The sequence below is a fragment of the Homalodisca vitripennis genome, chromosome X (genome assembly GCF_021130785.1).
Source record: "Homalodisca vitripennis isolate AUS2020 chromosome X, UT_GWSS_2.1, whole genome shotgun sequence".
Taxonomy (NCBI): Eukaryota; Metazoa; Arthropoda; class Insecta; order Hemiptera; family Cicadellidae; genus Homalodisca; species Homalodisca vitripennis.
The window spans coordinates 36425938-36449219 of NC_060215.1; the positions used below are offsets into that span (position 1 = coordinate 36425938).

Genomic DNA, 23282 nt, shown 5'->3' on the forward strand with positions numbered 1-23282 from the left:
CTAAGCTGGGATAAGAATGTCCGATAAGGCATTTTGACATATCCAACATTGCTACTTTCATGTGCATACTTTACAAATTTCATAACCTTATCTTCAACGGTTTTTCTATGAGCTTGATTTTAAGATGTCCCTAAATTCTGCTTGAAATGCCTACCATTTCTCACAGAATGATCAAATATATATTTTTTTAAATTTTTTCCTGTCTTTAAACCAGGTACTGGTAACCATCGCTGCAGCCGGGTCAAACATCGGCGTAAAAAAGCCTGTTTATAAAGTTGGTATAAAGCTTTTCGATGAAAGTAATGGTAGCATTCGATAGCGGATAAATAAATGTATCAATAAGTATGAAGTTCGGTACTCTTTGATACAAGTCGGAGAGAGTAACAATATTGTATTTAATTTTCATTCCTGTCATTTCTTTGCTGTTATTTAAGTATTGGTTAGTTTGTTTGTTTCTTTCTTGTTGTAAGTATGTAATATTATTTGAAGTTATTATTTAGTCAAGTAGTATAAACATGTTTTGAAAAGTATTTCACTTTCACAGAGTGATATAGTGAAACATATAAACATGTTTCAACATAACCCAAATTCGTAATCTATATAGGCATAGTTTAGGAGTATCAAGTTTGTATTTTAGCAAGTTTTATTTATTTTATATGTTGATTTTTAACAACATTATATGCATGACAGATGTTAGAAAGTGAACCAGTAGACCATGACAGCGGTGGTGAATCTGGTTAGGCCTAGTGTAAGATCTCAGTGCCACAACCGAAACTAGTTTTATAATTGTACGTTTTTGTAAAAAACTTTTTATAACAATTAGAAATAAGTGTTCACAATACAGAATGTGTTTAGTGGATGAATAAAATTTTATTTTTTTAAACGAGAAGAAAATTTGAACATTACTTCTAACTTTGAAAATATAAAGTTTGATATGTAAGAACTTTTATGCTTTCTAGATTTGTAAATACAATGAGTTATAAATAATATATATATATATATATATATATATATATATATATATATATATATATATGTATATATATATATATATATGTTCAAATTATAAAAAAATTACTTAACAGTATTCATAGTAAGAAATGCAGATTTTAATAGGAAAAAATTATATATGACAAGGCATTATCAAATAACTTTTAATATTTCCTATATTTTTTGTAAAATACCCTTGCAAAACAGAAAGAGAGGCCTGCCAATAGAGGTAATTTAGTTGCCAGTTCTTGGGTTAATAATTGTATCTTAAAAAGAGCTGTGACCAAAATTTTCTTAAAAATCTATAACAAAGTATTGTCAAAAACCTGATAGCACTACCTTAAAAGACTTCCTAGACAGCAACAAGACACAAGGCTTTCATATTACTATTCTGCCCATCAGTATCTCAGAGAGTTTAGATTTGTCCCTTAAAAATAAACATGTATAAATTTATTACCGGCATGGAAATATCACAGCAAGCACTAAACAAAATAAGTATGAAAATGTTTTGTAAGATTTATCATGGGGTTAAAATTGTTTTTTTCTATAGTTAGTTAGAACTGTATTAATTATTTTTTATTTGTGTTATGTCAATAAGTATATTATGTATGTATGAGCAACATAAAGGCAGATTAAGGTCTTGTAATAAGCCCTTATTTATGTTAATTTTAAACAGTTTTTTTAGTTGTGGCCCTTAAAGATACATTCTATAAAGACAAGAAAAAATAATATTTGTTTTTACAGTTCCACGAGGAAATACTAGTATTTAAAGCAGTAATTGTGGCCATATTGGTATGAGGCTTATGGGAAATACAGTTTAATGACATGTTTTTATATTCAGTAGTTTCCATAAATGATGCAATAAAGACATGGAAACTATTTCAGTAGTTTCATATACAACAGAAAAATTTTCTTGAATCGTGTTTCATTAAAAGGTATAGTTTCCTCAAGTTCCCCAAAAAGTTATCCCAACCAAAGTACAATTGTACCACCATTATCCACCAACCACAATAATTGCACTATCAATCCTACTTAAAGTTCTTAGTAAAATTCTGTGATATTTGTGTTTACTTGTTTCATCTTTAGATTGAAGTTTGTGCAATCTTTGACACCATTGTATGATTTATTAAATTAATTTGGTTTTTTTTCGCTGCTCGTTTTCCTTTCAGAACTTTTCACCTGCTTCAATTTTGCTATTAAAGCCAGCCAACCCTTCCACTCTAATCTTTACTAATTGCAATATTGGAAATTGTAAGTAGAAGAAGCAAGTCCTTAATCCAGCGTGAATATTGTGTTTCAGTTTTAAAAATGGCTCACTGACTCGAGAAAGAATTCGAGCTTCAACAAGTGAAGGTTCTTGGGACCAGTTCAACAATCATTTGAACAACACTCCACGTGGAAACTTTGGAAACTTTGGTAAATTCCAAATAAGTTTTATTTGTAACTAGCAGTAAATTTAGCTTGCATATGCAAACAAGATTGTGCTGATTGGTTAGGTTAGTGTGTCTCAAAGGATAACCTTATTAGCGTTCTTTAGTTAAATTTTGTTATTGGCAATGGATGATATGAAAGGATATTATGATTTCAGAAATATGCCATTATTATACCTTTTGTAACTTAAAACTATGGCAAATGTCCAAAAACCCACTATCCTAATTAGTGTGCATAGCATTTTCCATTTGGTCCATTAACCCGCCGTTGGTCGCGTGATTAAAAGTTACGTAAGCGGTTGCGCGTATAGATGGTATCTAACATTTGATTTTCGATTTTATTATTTGTTTTTAAGGCATTTATATTTTGTTCGGGCTATCATGAAACTGTATTTATAATCTACTATACCTATAAAATGATGTTCCTATTTATAAATAAACAAAACATATTTTTTATAAAGCTATTTTATTACAAACAAAATTGATGTTATGTATTAGTTCTTTTGCACAATGTGACTTAGTTACTGTCTTCCTCATTGTGTTCTTGTGCCAAACATTCATTACACCAATATTTCGTTGAGCCCGTGTGTTCTTTGCATATTGCTTTACTACAGCTTTCACACTGATAGGGAGTAAACCGGTTCTTTCTGGTGGGACAATAGGCACACCTTGGTTTTCTTCCATTGGTACCTGAAAAATCCCATACGTATTATATTTTTGAGTATTACAGTTTCTAGAGTCCCTATATTTAGTCATTTCATGTACATAATAAAATAAAAATGTACCTAACCTTCCTTGTTACATACCAATAATGTTATATAAAAATATTCTTACCTGTTGTGTGACTTGTCGATGGAAGAGGCTGGCCCATAACGGTACTAATGCTTGATTTCAAATTCAGAGGAAGTACTTCACTTGTAGCTCGCTTCATTAAATGTGGTTTCACAATAGTCTTTGCCAATTCGGTAATAAACACTCTTCTAGCCATAATAGTGTTAGTGTTGGCCTTGTGGATGATCTGTGCATTGATCGTGGCAACATTCAATAAGCCATTGAACACTGTCAACGGCCATCTGTTACTCACTCTTCCGACCTTATATTCTTTTTTCATTCTGTCGTCAACGTCGACTCCTCCCTTAGTCATGTTGTAAAAAGTGATGACTTCAGGTTTATTCATGTCATTGTCTGGGTCAATAGTGTCATCATTGTGAAAGGTAGACAGCATAAGTACATTTTTATGCCTTTTAGGCACATGAGAAACTAACAGAGAGTTATTTGGTAAGCATGGAAAGCCAAACATACTGCTTCCAACATTTCTTTCTTTAACCTCTAGAAAACATTTAGGTATCTGGGGTTTGTTTTTTTTAATGGTACCAACAATTGTTGTTCTGTGATTAACAAAAAGGTCGTTTGCAAGTGGAACATTGGTATAAAAGTTGTCCATTGTGACATTTCTGCCTGTGCCATCTATTGGTTTGATAAGTCTTTTCACAACGCTGTTTACAGTGTTGTCTAAAACAAATGGACCCTCTGGCTGCTTTCCTGGATATATTTCCATGTTCAGAGTGTAAAAAGTTCTAGCATCCACTAGAGCATATATCTTTACGCCATACTTATCAGGCTTATTGCTAATATATTGTCTGAACTTACATTTTCCTCGGAAAGCTTCTAGCATCTCATCTAAAGTAACATATTCTCCCGGAGAGTAATTGTCCGAGCAACGATTTACAAAATTTTCAAAAACATCTCTGATTGGTGCTATGTTATCTAGCTTCCTCCTATTTGCTCGTGTCATTTTATCATCGAATCTAATGCATCTAACTAGTAAGTGAAATCTTTTTTCACTCATTACAGCCCTAAAGAATTCTGGAGCTGTTCCATCAGTTTTCCAGATATCAGCTGTATTTAGGTGACTAGCTTTTTTTACACCTAACAGGTACAAAATTCCAAAGAAACCTAAGATTTCTTCATAATTGGTTGGCAAACAATCTCTCTCTCGTGAATATTTGTCTCGTATGCTGTCTAACTGTGTATTTGTATATTTGACAATATCTTCAATTGTTTGATCAGGAAAAAATAATTTCCAACATTCAACAGTAGTTTGACAGTCTCTAGCAGCCCTTTTGACTCCAGGTAATTTTGTAACAATATTTTGTTTGCGAGTTTTAGATTGTCTTGCTTCAAACGGTTTGTGAATCAACCATTTGCAAAAGGGATCTTTTCCAACATAAAACAAATTGGCATTAGCTACCTGATCAGATTGAAGCTGTGGTGGTGCTGATCCCGTTGCTTGTGAAGGCAGAGGCCTACTGGGATCATCAATTACCATTGGTTCTTCTGTTCAGGGGTCGAATTACTTTCTTCGTCACTAGACTGTTCAGTTCCAGTATTGTGTTCATAATGGTCAGATGGGCCATCAATTTCACTGTTTGATGAAAAATACAATTCACTTTCACTGTGGTCACTATCTTCTAACCAACTTATTGTTGCGTCTTCATTGTTTTTTTTCGCCATTGTAATTAGTACTTACACGAAATATAATTGTAAGTACACAAAAACAGTTTATTTATAAACTAATAAAAAACTAACACGTTTGCATTATTCACTACATCACAAGTTTTATAACGTAAACGGGCGCGTCATTAGATGGCATCTACACAACAGCGGTACGTAACTAGGCACGTGTCTAGACGGCAACTAAGGCGGCAGCCGTGTTCTACTTCAGAAATCCCCCCTCCCTTCCGGTTAGGGTGAATCGTCGGGTTTCTCGGAAAAACCAATGCCTCATATGGTCGACGGATCATTGTCAAACCTTCATTGTGGTCAGACAAAAATTGAAAAAAAATACAATCTAACTACTAAATTGTATAGATGCCATCTAACAACGCGCCTCATCGCGGGTTAAGGAGTACTGAGAAGTAATGTTTTCCTGATGTAATTTTTATGCATACCAAAAGTGTTTGGACTTCTCCAGTTACCACGATAATCTTGCTGTACAAGTTCTAGTTCTGCGTAATAGTTTTATCAGGCGGTAGTGCATACATCTATCTGTGAGAGTTTGGTGTGTTTACTGCACAATTATCTTTTTGACTAAATGTGCACTCAAAATAACGTTAAAAGTAAAAATTATTATTAATCCAGCCTTTTATTCAGGTGATAAAATTGGAAATTTTAGATCAACTATACTTTTAACAGAACATTTTAGCAAATATTAAGTACACAGTATTTGGTAAGTTGTAAAATGCTGATATCAAAGACAAAGTTACTAGTAGATTTAAGGGTGTTATAAAACCAATCTTAGTTTTTTTTTTTTTGTAGAAGTACATAATAAACATTTTAAAATATCATGGAAAGTAAAAATAGTATCTTACTATAAGTTTACCCCTGAAAGTTTTGTTCCCTTTCATAAAAGCGAATTAGAAACAAAATCCATGCATACTTCTTGTTTGGAGTCACAAATTTCATGACTGACAAGAATTTATAGAAGAGTATATAATAATTGTTTTTATAAAATTATTATATTTTAGTTGTACTTTTTATTTGTAATTTGAGAATTCAATTCTCTAAAATAAGATACATTTTATAAGGTAATGTTGCTGTACAATAATAGATTGAAGACAAAAGTTAAATATCATACAAGTTTTAATTTTTAACTTTTGATGAGGTATCTTACTCAGCGGAAAATTTGTAGATAAAGTGTTTACTCTTTTTATAATTTGAATTGTTAAATCTGAGGTGTATAGTTTGATTAGGAACAAGCTATTAAGAGAACTGGGATATCCCACGTAGACATGTCCGTGTAGCACAATGAGGAATAAGGTCTTTCTGGGAGATAACAAAATAATGGTCCTTAAAATTATTTACTTTAAAGACAAATATTCATTTATAAGAACTTTATTATTCGTATTTATTAATTCATACATTTATAGTCTAAGATGTATCACACGATTGTTCATGTCCAGACAAACACATTTTACCATTGAATGGGTCTCAATATGAAACATATGAAAAATAATTCAAATACATGTTTCATGCCTACCTAAGAATAGTCAAATATTTAATGTTTAATAAGTTTATTTTAAGATCTGTTGATTTTTAACTTATTTCTTTAGTAAAGTTATGTTATACGACAATGAGCTGCCTTTCCTATAAAATCTGCTGATCTATGATTTTGTCAGAATATGACACAAACATTACTGTCCGAACAAAACTGTAAGATTGTGCTAGTTTATTCAGTGTTTGTATTGTTGGCTACTCACTGAGAACCCCAATGTGGGTCATGTCTTGTCACAGTAAATCTGCTCTAAATCAGTTATTTATTGTTTGATTTAAATAATGTTGGTGTCATTAGATTTGTGATAAAATCCTATAAAAACTGATATTCTTGTAATTCTTGAGAAACATTGCAGGTTCTTAAGATATTCAAAGTTGAAAAGTTTTAATGGCCGCCATCTTTAAAATGCTAAAGATAATTTCATGATATATTTTTCCAGTAACTGGCCTTGTTATCATAAACATTAGAGCCAAAGTTAGTATAATTTAATGTACTAGTTTTTAAGATATTGATTTTTTTATAAAAAACAGACGGACAGATAGGAAACTAAACATTGGAGACCCATGTTCAATATGGTGAAATATGTTTGTCTTGACCTGAGCAATAACGTGGTATACTTTTGTCCAGAGAGTTACGGGACACCCTGTATATCTAATAAGAATTGTCACTTAACTTGGGTATAATTAGAGATGATTAGTGTATTATTTTTAGGTTTATATATTATTGATTAGATGTATAGTGTAATATTTAATATTTATAATCCACGCAAATATATAATATGTATCTTTAAATATGTAATGGTATTGTCTTTTAATTTGCTAACTCTATAAATTTAACATTTAAAAATGTGAAGTCATTGAAGTTATATTTATTTGCATTCAATTATGATTTCTTTATGTATTAATAGTTTGGAATATTTTGGCTAATTCCATAAGATTTTCATACCTTAATGTAGTTATAAAACAATAAAAATATATACGTTAACAAATAGGGTACTGTCTGCAAATTACTGATATATGAAAATATAAGTAAATCTGTTTATTCGGATGAAGCGATTAGTTTCTTTCCCTACAAATAAACATAGTTTATAATATGTTTATCCAAATCCATAATTGTTCAAATTAATGTACTTAATCCATCAGCGGCCATAGTGTATTAATATTGTTGTATTGTGCAGTTGGGCTCACACATTACACATGCAGACTAGGTATTGCCACTCAGCAAATGGGTGAGCTATTCAATTCACGAGCGACTCAGAATATTGTTTCAGAGGCCTGAAATGGTCAACGGCTCGTAGCATAAGAGCAGGTAGACAGAGCTGAGCAGTTCTGACTACCACCAACAAAACCTGAGCATCTGCTGGCCTCTTTTACAGGGTTGTAAAGTTTGCGGGTAGACGAGGTTCGAGGGGAGGGAGGGGCTGGTGGGTGAAGCGATGGTTGCGACTGGTGGTGGGTATCCAAAACCACGTAAAACTGGGTACACTGGCTGTTCACACCCATCTCATAGGGATGATATATCTAGAAGGATCTATAATCAAGGCTTGTACTTAAACCTCATCCAAGGATAAAACTGTTTATCAATTAAGATATATGTAAGAAATGTTATGACAGTGCATTTTGTTTGTTTCATATAAATATGTAATTGGTGATGAGTGGGTGTAATTTTCATTTCTACTTCTAGTATGGTAAGGATAAGATTGATTATTTTGGCATCCGTAAACTGTCCAAAAATTTTTAAACCCTCATTTGTAGACTACTCAGATATTTCCAAATTAAAATCATATGCATGAAGGCAGAGATTGCTTTGGACTATCCTTGAGGATGCCAAAGCTATATTTTTTCTTTTAAAATCGTAGATTTCGATTCTTTTTTGTTATCAAAGGGCCCAAAATTGACCCCTAGCTGAATAGAGATACTATTTTGAAACTCTGTTTATCGGGAATACGTGTGGATCTACATACTAGGATCTGTTTATCGGGAATACGTGTGGATCTACATACTAGGATCTGTTTATCGGGAATACGTGTGGATCTACATACTAGGATCTGTTTATCAGGAATACGTGTGGATCTACATACTAGGATCTGTTTATCGGGAATACGTGTGGATCTACATACTAGGATCTGTTTATCGGGGATACGTGTGGATCTACATACTAGGGTCTGTTTATCGGGAATACGTGTGGATCTACGTACTAGGATCTGTTTATCGGGAATACGTGTGGATCTACATACTAGGATCTGTTTATCGGGAATAAATGTGGATCTACATACTAGGATCTGTTTATCGGGAATACGTGTAGATCTACATACTAGGATCTGTTTATCGGGAATACGTGTGGATCTACATACTAGGATCTGTTTATCGGGAATACGTGTGGATCTACATACTAGGATCTGTTTATCGGGAATACGTGTGGATCTACATACTAGGATCTGTAGTTTAAATATGATGCAAACCATCTTAAAATTCTTGTTCACTTATAAGGATGTTAATTTCTGAATTAAAATTGAATGCTTAGCACTGTCAAACACCTCTGACATGCTTATACAAATTCATACATTATGTTCTCTTTTGTCTGTTGAGTCTATAATTTATTATAGTTACTGATCAGTTACTACAAAACTCCTGTTAAACAACGCTAAAAGGCTATTATTTACTAAATATTTTATTGATTCATTGTAAAAAAATGTAATATACTTTTGATATTGTTGATTAAAATGCATTTATAATTACAACATATTTCCTGTCATCCTTTTTATAAATTGGCACAAGTATTGAAATTCTTATTTTGTCATGGAAAATACTGAAAATAAATGAGAAGTTTATGAGATGCTGTAATATTGGACTTAACTGAAAATTCATCAAACCCAGTTGAACATTTATTCTTAAGGACATCTATTACTTTTTCAACCCCAGCTTCCTTTATTGGTTTAAACACAAGTGCTGGATATAAATTTTTATATTACCTCCTAGCGTGTAATTAGCTTTTGAAAAACTAATGTTAATTGACTCACAGTTCTATTTGAATTAAGATTTCTGAAGTTATTATAGAAGTAAAATAATATCTTTTACAAATAAATATGTATAGAAAACAAAACATGAAATTTTCCAATTCAGAAAAAATTGATAAAATCATAATAAAAATATACAAAAGTGAAATCTTAATTACAGTAATCCTACAGCTGCTGTGTTAAGATGTAACATGTATCACTTTTTTTACGAACTGCTGTGCACGATGAAAGGACAAAAACTTGAATAGTGAGATTTGTCGACATACGTTTGTTAGAATTATCTTTACCTTATGGGATTTCCTATAACACAGGTGGGAAGGATTAAATGAAATTTTGGCTTTACTATTGCAAAAATTGACCTTCTTAGGTTTATGTCTTTGTTTTTAATGGAGACACATTATCAGTCTTGAGTTGCCTTACTAGGATTAAATGCATCTGTTAACCACATATTTACATAATTTTTATTTTAAACCTCAGCATTAATTCAATTCCATTCAGTCTTAGAAATCATAGAAGAGTTATTTGTTTTGTATTAAAAAAATATTTTTATGTGTATTTTAGGGTGTTTTTTGATAATAACGGTTTTCCTTATGGTATTTATTTTCTCATCAGTTTTAGGGTATTTCTTTTCTTATTTTAATAAAGTAACTTTTTATTGTTTTCATTATTTTGTAATCCAACCATGATTATTGTGATATAATTGCTTAGTTTTGATATCAATATTTTTATGAACTTGTGTAAGTGTTTTCCCTGTATTCACAATTTCTTGCATTTACAAAGAAATACTAATTTGATTTGTCTTAATTTTGCTAAGGTGTTTTGTATTGCATAAAAATTTAGATTGTATTTTAAATATGTGATTGAACATTATATTTAAGATTATTATATATGGTTTGGATTTTCTCCAGAAACAGATTAGTTTACAAATGACTGATAAAACATTTTAATGGTGTCCTATTTTTCTAAATACCCAAGCAAAGTTGATTTTTCTTCTTTTTTTGTTATTTATTAGTGCCTATTAATAATGTTTTATACATAATATGAACAAAATAAACTAAGAAGTAATTAGGATTTGTGCTTGTCCTAAACTGAATCTATTTAAAAGTACTAAAGATACTTTTTGGGGCTCTATATTCTCAATCTTTTTCTGTATGGCATTTATTTAACAGTAAGATGTTCTCGTTCTTAGGACTGAATCATGTATTTGTGTGTACAAACGCTTAGTTAAATTTCTCATTATCCATTCTCTCTTTTTTTTTAGTTCAGGTTAGATGAAGTTTTCTGTAAGTGAGTGCTTGAGAGTCCCTATTTTATAAACTACTAGTGTTTGAAAGAAAAAGAACAAAACAGAGCTTCACTCAAGCATATAATTGACACAACTAAATACTGTGGAAAAAATGAAATACCCCTTCGGGGACATTGGGCCACTGACGGCCGAAACCCTTTAGAAAAGGAGGGCAATTTTCGAGCGTTGCTCGGGTACAGCTCAAACTAACGGTCGGAAAATGTACCGGAAAAACTCTACTGATTAGAAGTTCGGCTACTTTGGATTTCACTGATTGAGGTATTTATGAATGAGTTATAATCACGATTTTTTTGTATTATTACACTGTAGACGAGTATATAATTATCGGAAAAAATCCAAAAAATCACTTTCGGTTGGAAATAAAATACATCTGAAAAACTCTAATGATTATAACTTCAACTACTTCGGACTTCAGTTATAGAGGTAAACGTGGTTTTTTGATTGAGTTAGGACGATTTTTTGTTATCATTAAACTGTACTCGACTATCTATATAATTATCGACAAAAAATCACTTCCGGTCGGTAAATACCGAAGAAAAGCTCTCTACAGATTCAAGTTTTGACGATTTTGGATTTCACTGGTTGAGTGGTTGAGGTAAAAGTGGTATTTATAATTTTGTTAGGACATTAATTTTAGGTATTAATTCAACGCCGACGAATAAATATATAATTATTGAGAAAAAAAACAAAAATAATCACTTCCGATCGGAATATACTAAGGAAAATGTAGGCAAAGACAAATAACCTCAGCCAGTGAAATCCACAGTAGTCGGAACTTCTTATCAGTAGAGCTTTTAAAGTGTATTTTCCGACCGAAAGTGATCTTTTATATTTTTTTTTCGATAATTATATACACGTCTACAGTTTAATGACACTAAAGTAAACGTCGTGACTTAATTCTAAGCAGCCATTTTACGTCCCCAAGACGAATTTGAACGAAGTGGTCGCTAATTTAAACTGTCCAAGTCCAAGTCGGGTCGCTAGGATGGCCTCTGGGCGCTCCTCCTGGTCTGTGGGCAGTATCTGAGCAGTTGAGCTCAATGACTTGCCTGTAAACTGTACAATTTGCTCCTGCAGCAGTCTAGCAGCTGGTCGGTGTACCACTGAGGGCCACTGCTTCATTGAAGAGCCGGGTGAGGGCGGTCAGCTGTGCAGCTATTTCAAGACGGCTTGTAGGCTGCGCTGGGCGGGGGCGGCTGGTTGTGCTGCTGCATCAGCTGCTGGCGCCTCCGTTTGTTGCGGCAGAGTGGCTGGTGTATGTGGCCACTCTAGTTTCTGCCTGGGAGTCGCCCTGGGCCTCTGTATGACCGGAAGGTCAGCCACAGATGCCGGTGGGCGAGGAAGTCGGTTGGCTGGGTTCTGAGGTTTCCTCCGGCGCTTCTTCTTCTGCGGCATGTCGTCCTCAGCTTCACTCTCCGATACGGAGTCCGCTGGTGACTCATCTCGCGCTGGTCGCTTGGGCGGCTGGGCCGTTGATCGCCTCGCCGCTGGTTTGGTAGGCCGGGACTTGCGGCCTAATTGGACAGCTGCTGCTCTGGCCTCCTTGTAGGCTGGATACCCACGATAGTTGGCGTTGTGATCGCCGCCACAATTGCAGCAGTGACCCTTTTCCATCGAGACTTTGGGGCAGTTCATCTTCAGATGATTTCCCCCCCAGCGGACATATTTTCTCGGCCTCCCGCAGTTCCCGGAGCCGTGGCCAAAACCTTGGCACCGGTAGCACTGCGGCGGGCCGACCGGCTTCTTGTAGACAGTGACTGAGACCCTGACATGGAGCAGGCTTGTCACGTTGTAGATTTGGCAAGCCCGCTTGGTGTCAGGGTTCTCTCGCTCACTGTCCCTGGTCAGCGTGATCAGCTAGCTCCTGGTAGGTCCCCTGGCTGTCCGAAGTCGTGCAACCTCGTCGACGGCGAAGCCCTCGTCAGCTAAGACATCGAAGAGCTCCACATCATCGGTGTCGGGCAGTTCGCTGATCACAACCTTAAGCAATCTTTCACGCCCAAGGTTGTGAGTGTAGAAGGGCAGCTTCTTGGAACATAGGTACCGCTGAACTGCCCTGAAGTCCTCCACGGTGGTCACTTTCAAGCGATAGTGAGCACCGTGGAATGTTGTCGTCAGGCCGTCCCACCGTGGAATGTTGTCGTCAGGCCATCCCGCACCAACTCCTCCAACTTCTTGGCGTGGGTAGGCCAGTCCGGAACACTGTCCAGGAACAGCAAGGGTATCCTGGGCGTAGAAACCGAAGCCGTAGGTTGGTCAGATGTCACAGTAGCAGTAGTGACGTTGTGGCCTTTAAAAAGGCCCTTTGCTGGAGCAGCGACCTTCTTAGGCGCCGAGCTGGCAGGTGGAGAGCTAGGCCTCTTAGCTGGCATCCCGGCGCTTCCAAAGGCACGCTGTGCCATCTTCTTGAAGATGTCACTCATGTTGTTCAAGTAGTTGTTTACACAACGAGCGCTGGAGGTCGAATGTTCGCCGTAATACAATTTAGGTTGCTTTGCGACGTCACGTGACCGCGCTCTATAGCAATACCGTGATTACACTACACTATCCGAAAGGCCAAGCCCAAAAGTATCGTTTGATACTTTATGATTTAAACGAAAGGACAATTATATTTTTAACAACGGTCACTTTAATCAATTAAATCAATCAATTTAATGTTTGTAGACAAGAGTAAATGATAACTCTCCTTTTTTTCTCCTGCTCCATGCTTTATTTTTTAATACGTCTTAAAATTTCGGGGGGGGGGCCGGACCCCCTGGACCCCCCCTTCGCTACGCCACTGGTTTATACTGATTATCAATGAATTCAGTTGAAGTGCATGAACAAAAATTCTAAAAAAGTGTGAGGTGAAATGTATGTTTATGTCTGCACAGGTCTGTATTATGATGCCCAGGAAATAATTCCTTTCGTCCAAGGTGATTTCAGATGGGATAGAGCAAATAATGCTGTTACTAAGTTTAACAACGATACAGAAGTCCGAGCTCTTTTAGAAGGCCAATTCATCTCTAAGAGAGCACATGCAGAAGACATGGGCTTTGTTATAGGTAAGTTTAAACATTTATTAAATAAAATTGTTGTCTTCCTGAAAAAAATTATTAAAATGATTTTAGCAATAAGGATTATAAATTAGCACTAAGTAAAAAGGATGATTATTCTCACGTTATAGACAGAACTGTAACCTATATAGTAAATGTAGAAAAGATGTGAACCAATGTAAAGAATAAGAACAATAGAATGGCACTCTGGTCTATACAGAGACACCATATTTTTGAATCACAATAATGATATTCTTTCTCTTCAGCTTTTGATAAGTTACAATTTAGTAAAATCAAAGTGGTTTCATGTTAATAGGTGTTTTAATGAACATCAGGAAACTTAAGTATTTAGACTAACAGATCTAACAGGTATTAGCGGTTTCTGCAACAGTCAAACTTCTAAAAGTTTCAATGACTGGGTTTAGGTCAAAAACTTTCAAGCAAGCTCATATTTATCTTATTCTAACAAGGTTTCTAGAGAGCTCACTTTCTTAACTTTCTAGGTATTCAGCTAGAAAACAAAATAGTTTATGCTGGTTCCAAGCCCATTGATAGACACAAGGAGAAATCTGTCCCAACACTGAAGAAGTTGGTTTGATTTGATAAGCCAGGACACGTGGTTAACATAAACCTTATTAGGTATAGCTGAATTTTGTATGATGATCGATATACGCTGGAGTTGACCTTAGGAATGCTCAGCATTCAGCAGTCTCCTTCAGCAACATGGATAGTGGACTGATGTGACTATGTTCTATCCAATGTGTGTCATAAGCAAGCCACTTTAATTCTCGACCAGATAGTGTTTCATGGATGCAGAGGTAAGCAGTAAGCAGTAAGAAAGCCTCATTCCATTGTCGATCAATCAGTAGGCTTTATTCGTGATCATCTAGTACGATACGGTAGTAGAATACGGGTCAACAATCGATAAAACGAATAAAATAAAAAATGTAAAAAAATAAAATCTAAGTAAAATATAAGGTTATGTCTCTCCTTGGGATGTTCTACAGCATGTCACAAATTCTTCCAGGACAGCAAAACCTAACATTAGGTACTACGGAATGGTGCTTAATCGAATTTGTCCATAGGTACACCTTTTCTCGATTAGTCAGCCCACTGTGAGGCACAAAAAGTGTTAGACAATGGATAGATTATATATTTCAATAATTTATAAATTATAGGAAGGCTTCACTTTTTGCTCTTCTAAGTAAACTTTCAGTCAACTGTGTGTAATAATTGCAAGAATATCTTGCAACACAATCTAGACAGTTCATTTATATGATGATATTGCCATAGGCTTATATCATAAAAAGTTTGTGAGACAGAATATAACTTGCATCTGGTTTTGCTGCCCCCAGAAACCCATCTGATTTTGCCTGCAGCAATGAACTTAGTTTCTCTCAAGCAGAATTAGTTTGGTTCCATTTTAACAATTGGATAGCTGATTAATCTTAAGGCCAGCTGATCTGAAAGTGCTTTACTGATTGGACACTGTGATTATCTGGTTTAAAAATAAAACTGGACTGATGTTATAAAATTGTTTTTACTTCCTCACAATTTTACTACTATCTTCTTCAATATATCTCCCTCCACAATGTCTTGATGAGACTCAGTGTTTAGGAGTAGGTATATCAAATGATAGCTGAACAGGACAATGAGTCACCCTGGTGGTTACTCCATTCCAATGGCTTCCCTTTAAATACATACAAGTTAGAAGTACACCGACCACATGTCAAAGTAACAGCTGATTTAACTAAGGATAGAATGAGGGACATGCTCAATCATCGATCTTGAATGTAGAAACAGATTAATGCAAAATTCCAAGTATATAGCATTATTTCTCAATATATACTGTGCACAGACTGAAGTGAAATTTTGTCAACCCCTGAGAATAATACTGACACTTGTAATTATCATCTTTATAATTCCCGCAATTTTTGTATATGAGGTTAGACTGTACGCCCGCTATCTATTAACCTTCTTGCAGTCATGAGACTTAATTCAACTTGTGCAACTCGTACCATTGTAAGTCAAATGACTCAAATTGACTTGCTCTACTAACTTGAGCAGATGACTGCTGGTCTCTATTAGTAATATCTTTAATTACGGATGGTCTGCTACCACAAGAATATGTTTTTCATATGTAATTTGTTAATAGTCATTTTACATATTTTAGCAGTTTGTAACTAAAAACATGACCAGATAGATACAATGGTTCATAGTCAAGTAACAGGGTTCTAAAGTACTATGAATGCTTGGATGTGACTAGGAGAAGATTAATGTACGAGAATAGTTATTGAGTACTAGGTTAGCAAATTAACTATAGTTTAGATTCAAATTTAATAATAGCGATTAAAAAACAAGATACTATTAATATTGAATTGATAATAGAATTTAAAAACGTAAAATATTAACAATAACAACAGAAAAATTATTTCTTTCAGGCAAGGACACCAGAGTACTTGCTACTGGTGGAGCATCCAGTAATATTCACATACTTCAAGTTTTGGCTGATTGTTTTAACACTAATGTTTACACTCTGGTAAGTAGTTAAGTATATATTTTTGCTCCATTAAAGAATATCATTAACCCTTCCTACGCCGTAGACGGATATATTAGAATGGTAAACTTCACCAAAACTCCAAATACAGTTATATCCAATATAATAGATATGTCTCTTGGAGAGTTTTTTAGTTCACAAAAGGCCTTCAAAATGCCCTGTGTATGCTCCATGCTTATTGTGGTCGCCAACGAAGTATTTATAAACAACCTTCACTCTACGTCAGGGAGAAGGGAGCACCATTTGTCTAACTCTGACCACCTGCTCGTCAGTTCTGAGTTTCCTACAGAGCCATAACCAAACATCCGAGACGTGTATTACTGCTATCTCTGTTGTCACGAGTACCGGTCTACTACGTATCTCGTTATTATTCTACATCGTGTGGAAATGTTGTGATTGGTTTGAAATATCTTGTTTTATAGTAAAATGTAATTAAACTTTTCAGTTAATGGATATATTAGAGGCGTGCAAAGGGTTAAATATTCTGATAATAGTTAGTTCATCATAGTAAGTTTAATAAACAATAGCATAAATAATTTTAACAGTTAATTTGATTTTTTTTTACAGAGAACCTTAATTTTAACTTTATTACTTGATAGAGATAGTATGGATGCTTCCTAAGTGAGTTATTTCTCTGTTCCTGTGTTTAAACAGTAGAAATAATTGTTTAATGTAAATGTAGTTTACAAAATGTACCACACATAACATAAAATCAGAATTAACAATTTTATATGGATTAGTTTGAAAAAAAAGGACATTGGTCAAATCCGATACTCAACACATCAACACTTAATGGGCATATGTGTATGTATATACGTGTTTGGCTCTGTAAATTCTTGGCCAAATCTTATCAAAATATCTTTTCTATATGCAAAAAAAAAAACCATAATATTGAAGAACTGAGCAAACGTACCAAAAGTCGTATCAACCACTCATAAAATGTAACTTCATTACATTTGTTATTATGACACACGTTAAAATGTAATATGATTTTTCTCAGTATGTTTACAAATCTGTTTATTCTGTGATATTCTCATTGCAATCATGGTTAACCATAAGACTGATGTAAAAATGTTCGCTAACTCTCAGCCAAATCCCATGGAGTGACACGCACCATCATCAAACTCGATGTCACCTAAATAGAAATGAATTTTCATTTATAGTCTTTAGGTCAGTTGGTATTGAGATATGGTGTGGCCTGACAGACAGACAGAAGAGATTTGCCAGCCCTTCTTGAGTAGTAGGCTTTATTAACAGTCAGCCAACAATACAAAATATCTAATATATGACTATCAACATATAGTACAGTGTATATTCTGTGTAAAATAAGCATAAAATCCTAACATATACACAACAGAAATAGTCAACACTGCGATCTAGCAGTTAAACTGAACTACATTGCATAAAATGTTGGATAGAGATCCTTTTGTCTTATAACTGATATAGTGATGTATGTATTGACAGACATATGTATAACACTAGAAATAAAGAAAATGTATCCATAGAATTTTATTGACTAAACAAAACTATCAATAGTCACACAGTAATCGCTTTGAAAGTATATAACTTTTTAAGACCGCTTATCTCAAAATATAGTTTTAATGAATTTCAGCAAAAATTTTATTCCTGGCTTATAATCAATCCATTTCATTTATTGAAAGAATTTTTTTGACTGTGGAACTGTTAGTTTTCTAGACATAACCTATTTAATTTAATGATTAGATTTTAAATGTTAATGTCATATGTTTTTTTATTTATACAAACTATATTAGAAAATTTATCAATGTTATATAATTCTGTTATTGTAATTTCTGAGGCTGTGTTTAACTTGTTGTTATTTATTTATTTGTTATATATCTGTTTTTAATTTGTTATTTATTTATTTATATTTTAAAATAATTTAAATTGTGGCATGACTGTTTTGGCAACTTAATCTTTTGAGTACCAAATTTTTCCTTGTCTGGACTTATGCTAAATTTTATATTTTATACATGACTTGTGTCGATGCTCATGTAAGCTTTATGACAATAAACATATTCTTATTCTTATGTCTAGAAGTACAAAGCTAGCGGAAGTCTTATATGTCTAGGCTAATGGGGCAAAACTGACAGAAAAACTTGTCAGCATCTCACTACAGTAAACAGTATGAATGGAAGTATTTCGGTGATCAATGAAATAACTATACTAACCTTGGAATAAACATTTTCCTTTGTGGGCACTCACAGCGTGCTTAAACTCCCAATTTTTAAAGACCATATCAAGTATACTGCAAGAATAACAATTTTGGTATTTTTTATAAATCTGACTGATCATTATACATAGAATGACAGCAGTGAAGATAATTCGTTATTATTTTAGAGAATATTGTTTTATTTTATTTGTTTTATGTGGTCACTTAACACTATGAACAGTAATTAATTACGTTATGGTAGATGACATGTCGTTTGTTAATAACATTTATCCTTAACCTAAATTAAATATAAATATATTGTATAGATAAGACATATAGATTAAAATTTAAACATAAAACATTGAACACTAAACATTAATATAAATAAAGTATAACTTGTATAGATAACATATAGTAATAAAATATAAACATTAAACACTAAGCATTATACATAAAAGTAGACAGCAAACCGTAAAGATCCCCAACACACCTGAACAAAGATACACAATTTAAATAATTATCAAGAACTTGTTGGTTTTCATTTAAGAATTCATTTACAATAGACAATAAACAAACGTCTTTATTTACGTACTCTTTGAGAACAGTAGTTGTGTCGACAGTTTTATATAAAACAAAAAGTTTGGTTAGCGAGTGGTCTGCTACTTTTGCTATTTCAAAGTCACAAGAGTTTTTTTAAAAAATTCTTTTTAGTGCATAGTTGCTGGTATTCAATTTTCCACAAAGGTTGTCTACATGTGATGCCCAAGTGAGTTTGCTGTCAATTGTAACTCCCGAGATATTTCGTTTCACTTTCTAGTTCAATGTCTGGTAGCTCTATCAAGTCAGTGATTCTGTTTCTGAAATTTAATTGTTGAGTTTTTTTCTCATTAAGTACAAGAAAATTGTTTTAACAATAATGCTTCGCCATGTTGTATGTAGCAAAGGATAAAATTTTGAATGTTTTTTTTCTGTTTGTCAGCAACTAGGAGTGCAGTGTCGTCTGCATACATAATTGCTTGCCCATATTCTTGACGATATCTTGGCAGATTGTTGGCAAGCAGAATGAAAAGGATTGGTTGTAATATTGAGCCTTGGGGTACACCTTTATTGATTGGGAGTAAAGGTGACTTTCCTATATGAGTGTTATGGTTTTTAGTGTATGTTAATTCAACTATTTGTGTTCTTCCTGCCAGATAGCTTGAAAACCAATTTGCAGTTTTGCCTTTTATTCCCATGCTCTTCATTTTGTTTAGCAGTAGACAGTGGTCTAAAGTTTCTAATGCCTTGCTGAAGTCTTTAAGAGAAACCCAGTAACAGATGCTCCATCTGATTGATAATGTACTCAACAAGGCTAGTCAGGGCTGTGGTAGTTGACCTTCCCTTTAGGAAACCATGTTGGTGACTACAGAGGTTGTTGTTTTTAATAAGATGACTCATTAATCTGTCAAGCATTGTCTTTTCAATTACTTTGGATATTGTAGATAAGAGGGATATGGATATGTAGTTTTCTATTAAGGTTACGAGTCCTTTTTTTAAAATTTAGAATTATTTTGGATGATCTCAGGGCTTTTGGGAAAATACCTTCTTTAAAGGATATTTGATGATGTGTTAATTGGGGGTGTGATCTACTTTGCAATGTTTAAGTAGTTTTGAGGAGATCTCGTCCAATGGAGTTCAAGTGGTTCTGTTTCTAAATTAGGTAATGCATAGTGACTCTGGGTGTTATCTGCAGCTGTACATCCGTTTTTTATTAACGGATGTACACTTCTATTTGCTGATGACACTACCCTGATCTCAAGAGCTAGTGACCCTGAGGTGGTACTTTGGGAGGCTGATGAATTGCTACGTACTGCCAAGACTTGGTTTGCAGACAATAAGTTAAAATGAAATGAAAATAAAACCCAAACCCTTCTTTGCAGCCTGAAGCACAGAGCTGTTGGGGCGACGGTGTTGGGGGGGGGCTGTAAAGCTGCTGGGGTTCTGGCTGGATTCTAGACTAAGTTGGAATGTGCACGTCTCCAAGGTATGCTCAAGACTGTCTAGAGTGATCTGCCTGCTCCGCAAACTGAGATACAATGTGACTGAGGAGTTTTTACTAATGGCATACCACTCTCTTTTCCACAGTCCTATAATGTAAGGACTCCTCCTTTGAGGACATTCTTCCGCTAGCGGCAAAATTCAGCTAATACAAAAAAAGGCTGTTAGGGTGATAGCCAGTGCTGGCCACCTGGATCACTGTAAGCCCATCTTTAAGCATCTGGGAATTCTCACAGTGCATGGCCAGTATGTCCTTGACTCCCTCCTTTACATACGGGACAATATTGATTCATTTGACAGAAGGAGCCAGGTGCATGATCACCGTACTCGTGGGGCCTGCCAGCTGGATGTGCCTCGATGTAGGCTCGCTGTGACGCAGAGGAGCTTCCCTACTTCAGCTCTTAACCTTTTTAACACCCTGCCGGAGTACATGCAAAATCTTGAGCTTGGGAAGTTTAGGAAACATCTGAGGGGCTGTTTGGTTGAGAGGCCAATCAATTCCCTACAAGAGTTGGACAGTGGGTTTTTTCTGCATCCACACCATTGTGATTTGTATATAGTTTTGTGATTTTAATTTGTATATAGTATTGTGATTTTAATTTTTATATAGTTTTTGTAAAGTGACGCAGTCAATACGGTTTTACCGGTCATCGACGGAGCTACCAAGTATCAAGTAAGTAAGAAGTTGTCATTTAGATGTTGTGTTATCAGAAGAGGATCTTTAATCAACCTCTTATCTATTACCAACTCTATGGGGGATGAATGCTCTCTGTTTCTGCATCCCTCATGGTAAATTACATTCCAGACACCTTTTTGTTTGTTTTCTGAATTTTGAATACAGTTTGATGTGGTTTCTTTCTTTAATTCTTCAGTCTAAGGCCATAGTGCTTCTTTGCTTGAGCTGTAACCACCTTATCAGTCAATTCCCGACTTTGGTACTCGTTTTCCAGTGCCTGAAGGTAAATATTTTTAAGCCTGCATGCTTCTTGATCGATTACATTTTTTAGACTAAATTCTATTTTTGTCAAGACTTTATCAAGAAGCATGTAGAATTCAGGGCCCAGTTAAGTATGTGATTAAAATTGTCTTACGATTCGTTTGTCTCGGAGAAATATCTTTTTATTGGAATTGGAGTTCTTTATTTTAATTTTGCAAGTTTAACCCTTTAAGGAGTGTGTGTAAACGCTACATAATGAGTAAGGACGTCATATGACATATATTCTTATTGTGGCCCAAAGGAGTATGGACGTCATAGGACGTTTAGCCTTTGCATTTTTGTATTATCGTAAATGCATTGCTGTTACTGATTGCCTTTAGGTATAGTCTGTAAAGTGGTTCCATCTATCGGCAACATACTTAACTTCCATGTTTGTGCTCATATTCACTTGTAATCTGATTTTACCACCAGATCGCAGTATCCACCCGGTAGAAGCCACCGACTCAAAGTCGCGTCACGCGTGCATCGCTTTGCTGCCAGAATATGCCGCCACATTATACTAGCCATTCCTTGTATACTGCATACTGTGGCCATATTTATCTTGTGAGAGTAACACATTTTTGTTAAACAACCATCTAGTATGTTACTGTAGTCCAAATGGCAGAAAATACTGATCGAGTCTGCCGTAATGAGGAAATAAGACATTTGATTATGAGAAAGTACTGAAATATTGACTTGTAGATCGCGTAGTCCTTTTTTATTAAGCTTTCAAATGTAAATAAACATTTTTTTAAGAGATTTTAAAGATTTTAATTTTTTACTCCTTTTGGTACTTTTTTTGAATTTCATCCATTACTCATTTTAGACTATCAAAGGAAGACGTCATATTACGTCCATACTCATTAAAGGGTTAAAAAGCAGATTTGGGCAGTGTGATCAGATAGGCCAGTTTTTAGGATTTCTGTCTTGGTGTCGTTATTAGTGCATAGAAAGCCAATAGAAGTTGAAGTACTGTGTGAGACTCTGGTTGGTGGGAGGCGTAACCTTTGGATGTTATGGCTAGCCAGCATGTTTATCAATTACTTATTACCCATATTATCATTTAAATCATCTACACTTTTGTCCCCCATAACAACAGGAGGACATATCCATGTTGGTATCATGTCCAATGTCTTGGATAGGGCGTCAAAAGCTATGTTTAGATTACTGTTTGGGTATCAAACCTCTAAAAGGTAGGTTTGAGTTTTGCCAAAGTTAATGCGGATCATGGAGGGTTCAGACTTTATCAATTGCTTTATCTGTAACTTCTTTATTTTCAAGGCTGTCATTCACATAAATGGCCACACCGCCTTTTTTGTTAACTTCTCTTGAAACCTCCTGCAAGAGTGAAGTTGTTAATTCTGGTGCTAGTGAGCTCCTCACTTTGAAGACTGTTCTGTTACTAAGACTAAGCTGGGTTTGTTTGTTTTCAATAAATCATTAAGTCTATTTGTCTTCCCTTAGAGGTGGTTTATGTTTTGGTGCAGGATTGTAAGCTGTCTGCAGTTTTTTAGTACTTTAGGAAATTTTTGATGACCTATGTTTTGTAATATTTCATTTTGCTTGACTTCCCGGTTGACTGATGTAAAAATGACTGTGGCAATTGTGGGATTGTGGGACTGTGGGATTGTTTTAACGAAATCCAGCTGATTTTTATTAATACATCATAGATGTTTTGTTAGAGTTTTCTAAATAATTTTTAATTGTTCCT

At 34.6% G+C, this 23282-nt stretch overlaps 1 protein-coding gene across 1 annotated transcript in view; it reads left to right on the plus strand.

Moving 5' to 3' along the window:
- LOC124368907 (xylulose kinase-like) overlaps window positions 1–23282 on the plus strand; it is a 94862-nt gene that overhangs the window by 51220 nt on the left and 20360 nt on the right. Inside the window, exons 9-11 of the mRNA XM_046826434.1 lie at window positions 2291–2406; window positions 13670–13840; window positions 16273–16370. Of these exons, the coding sequence (XP_046682390.1) occupies window positions 2291–2406; window positions 13670–13840; window positions 16273–16370 (385 nt within the window). The remainder of the gene's footprint in view (window positions 1–2290; window positions 2407–13669; window positions 13841–16272; window positions 16371–23282) is intronic.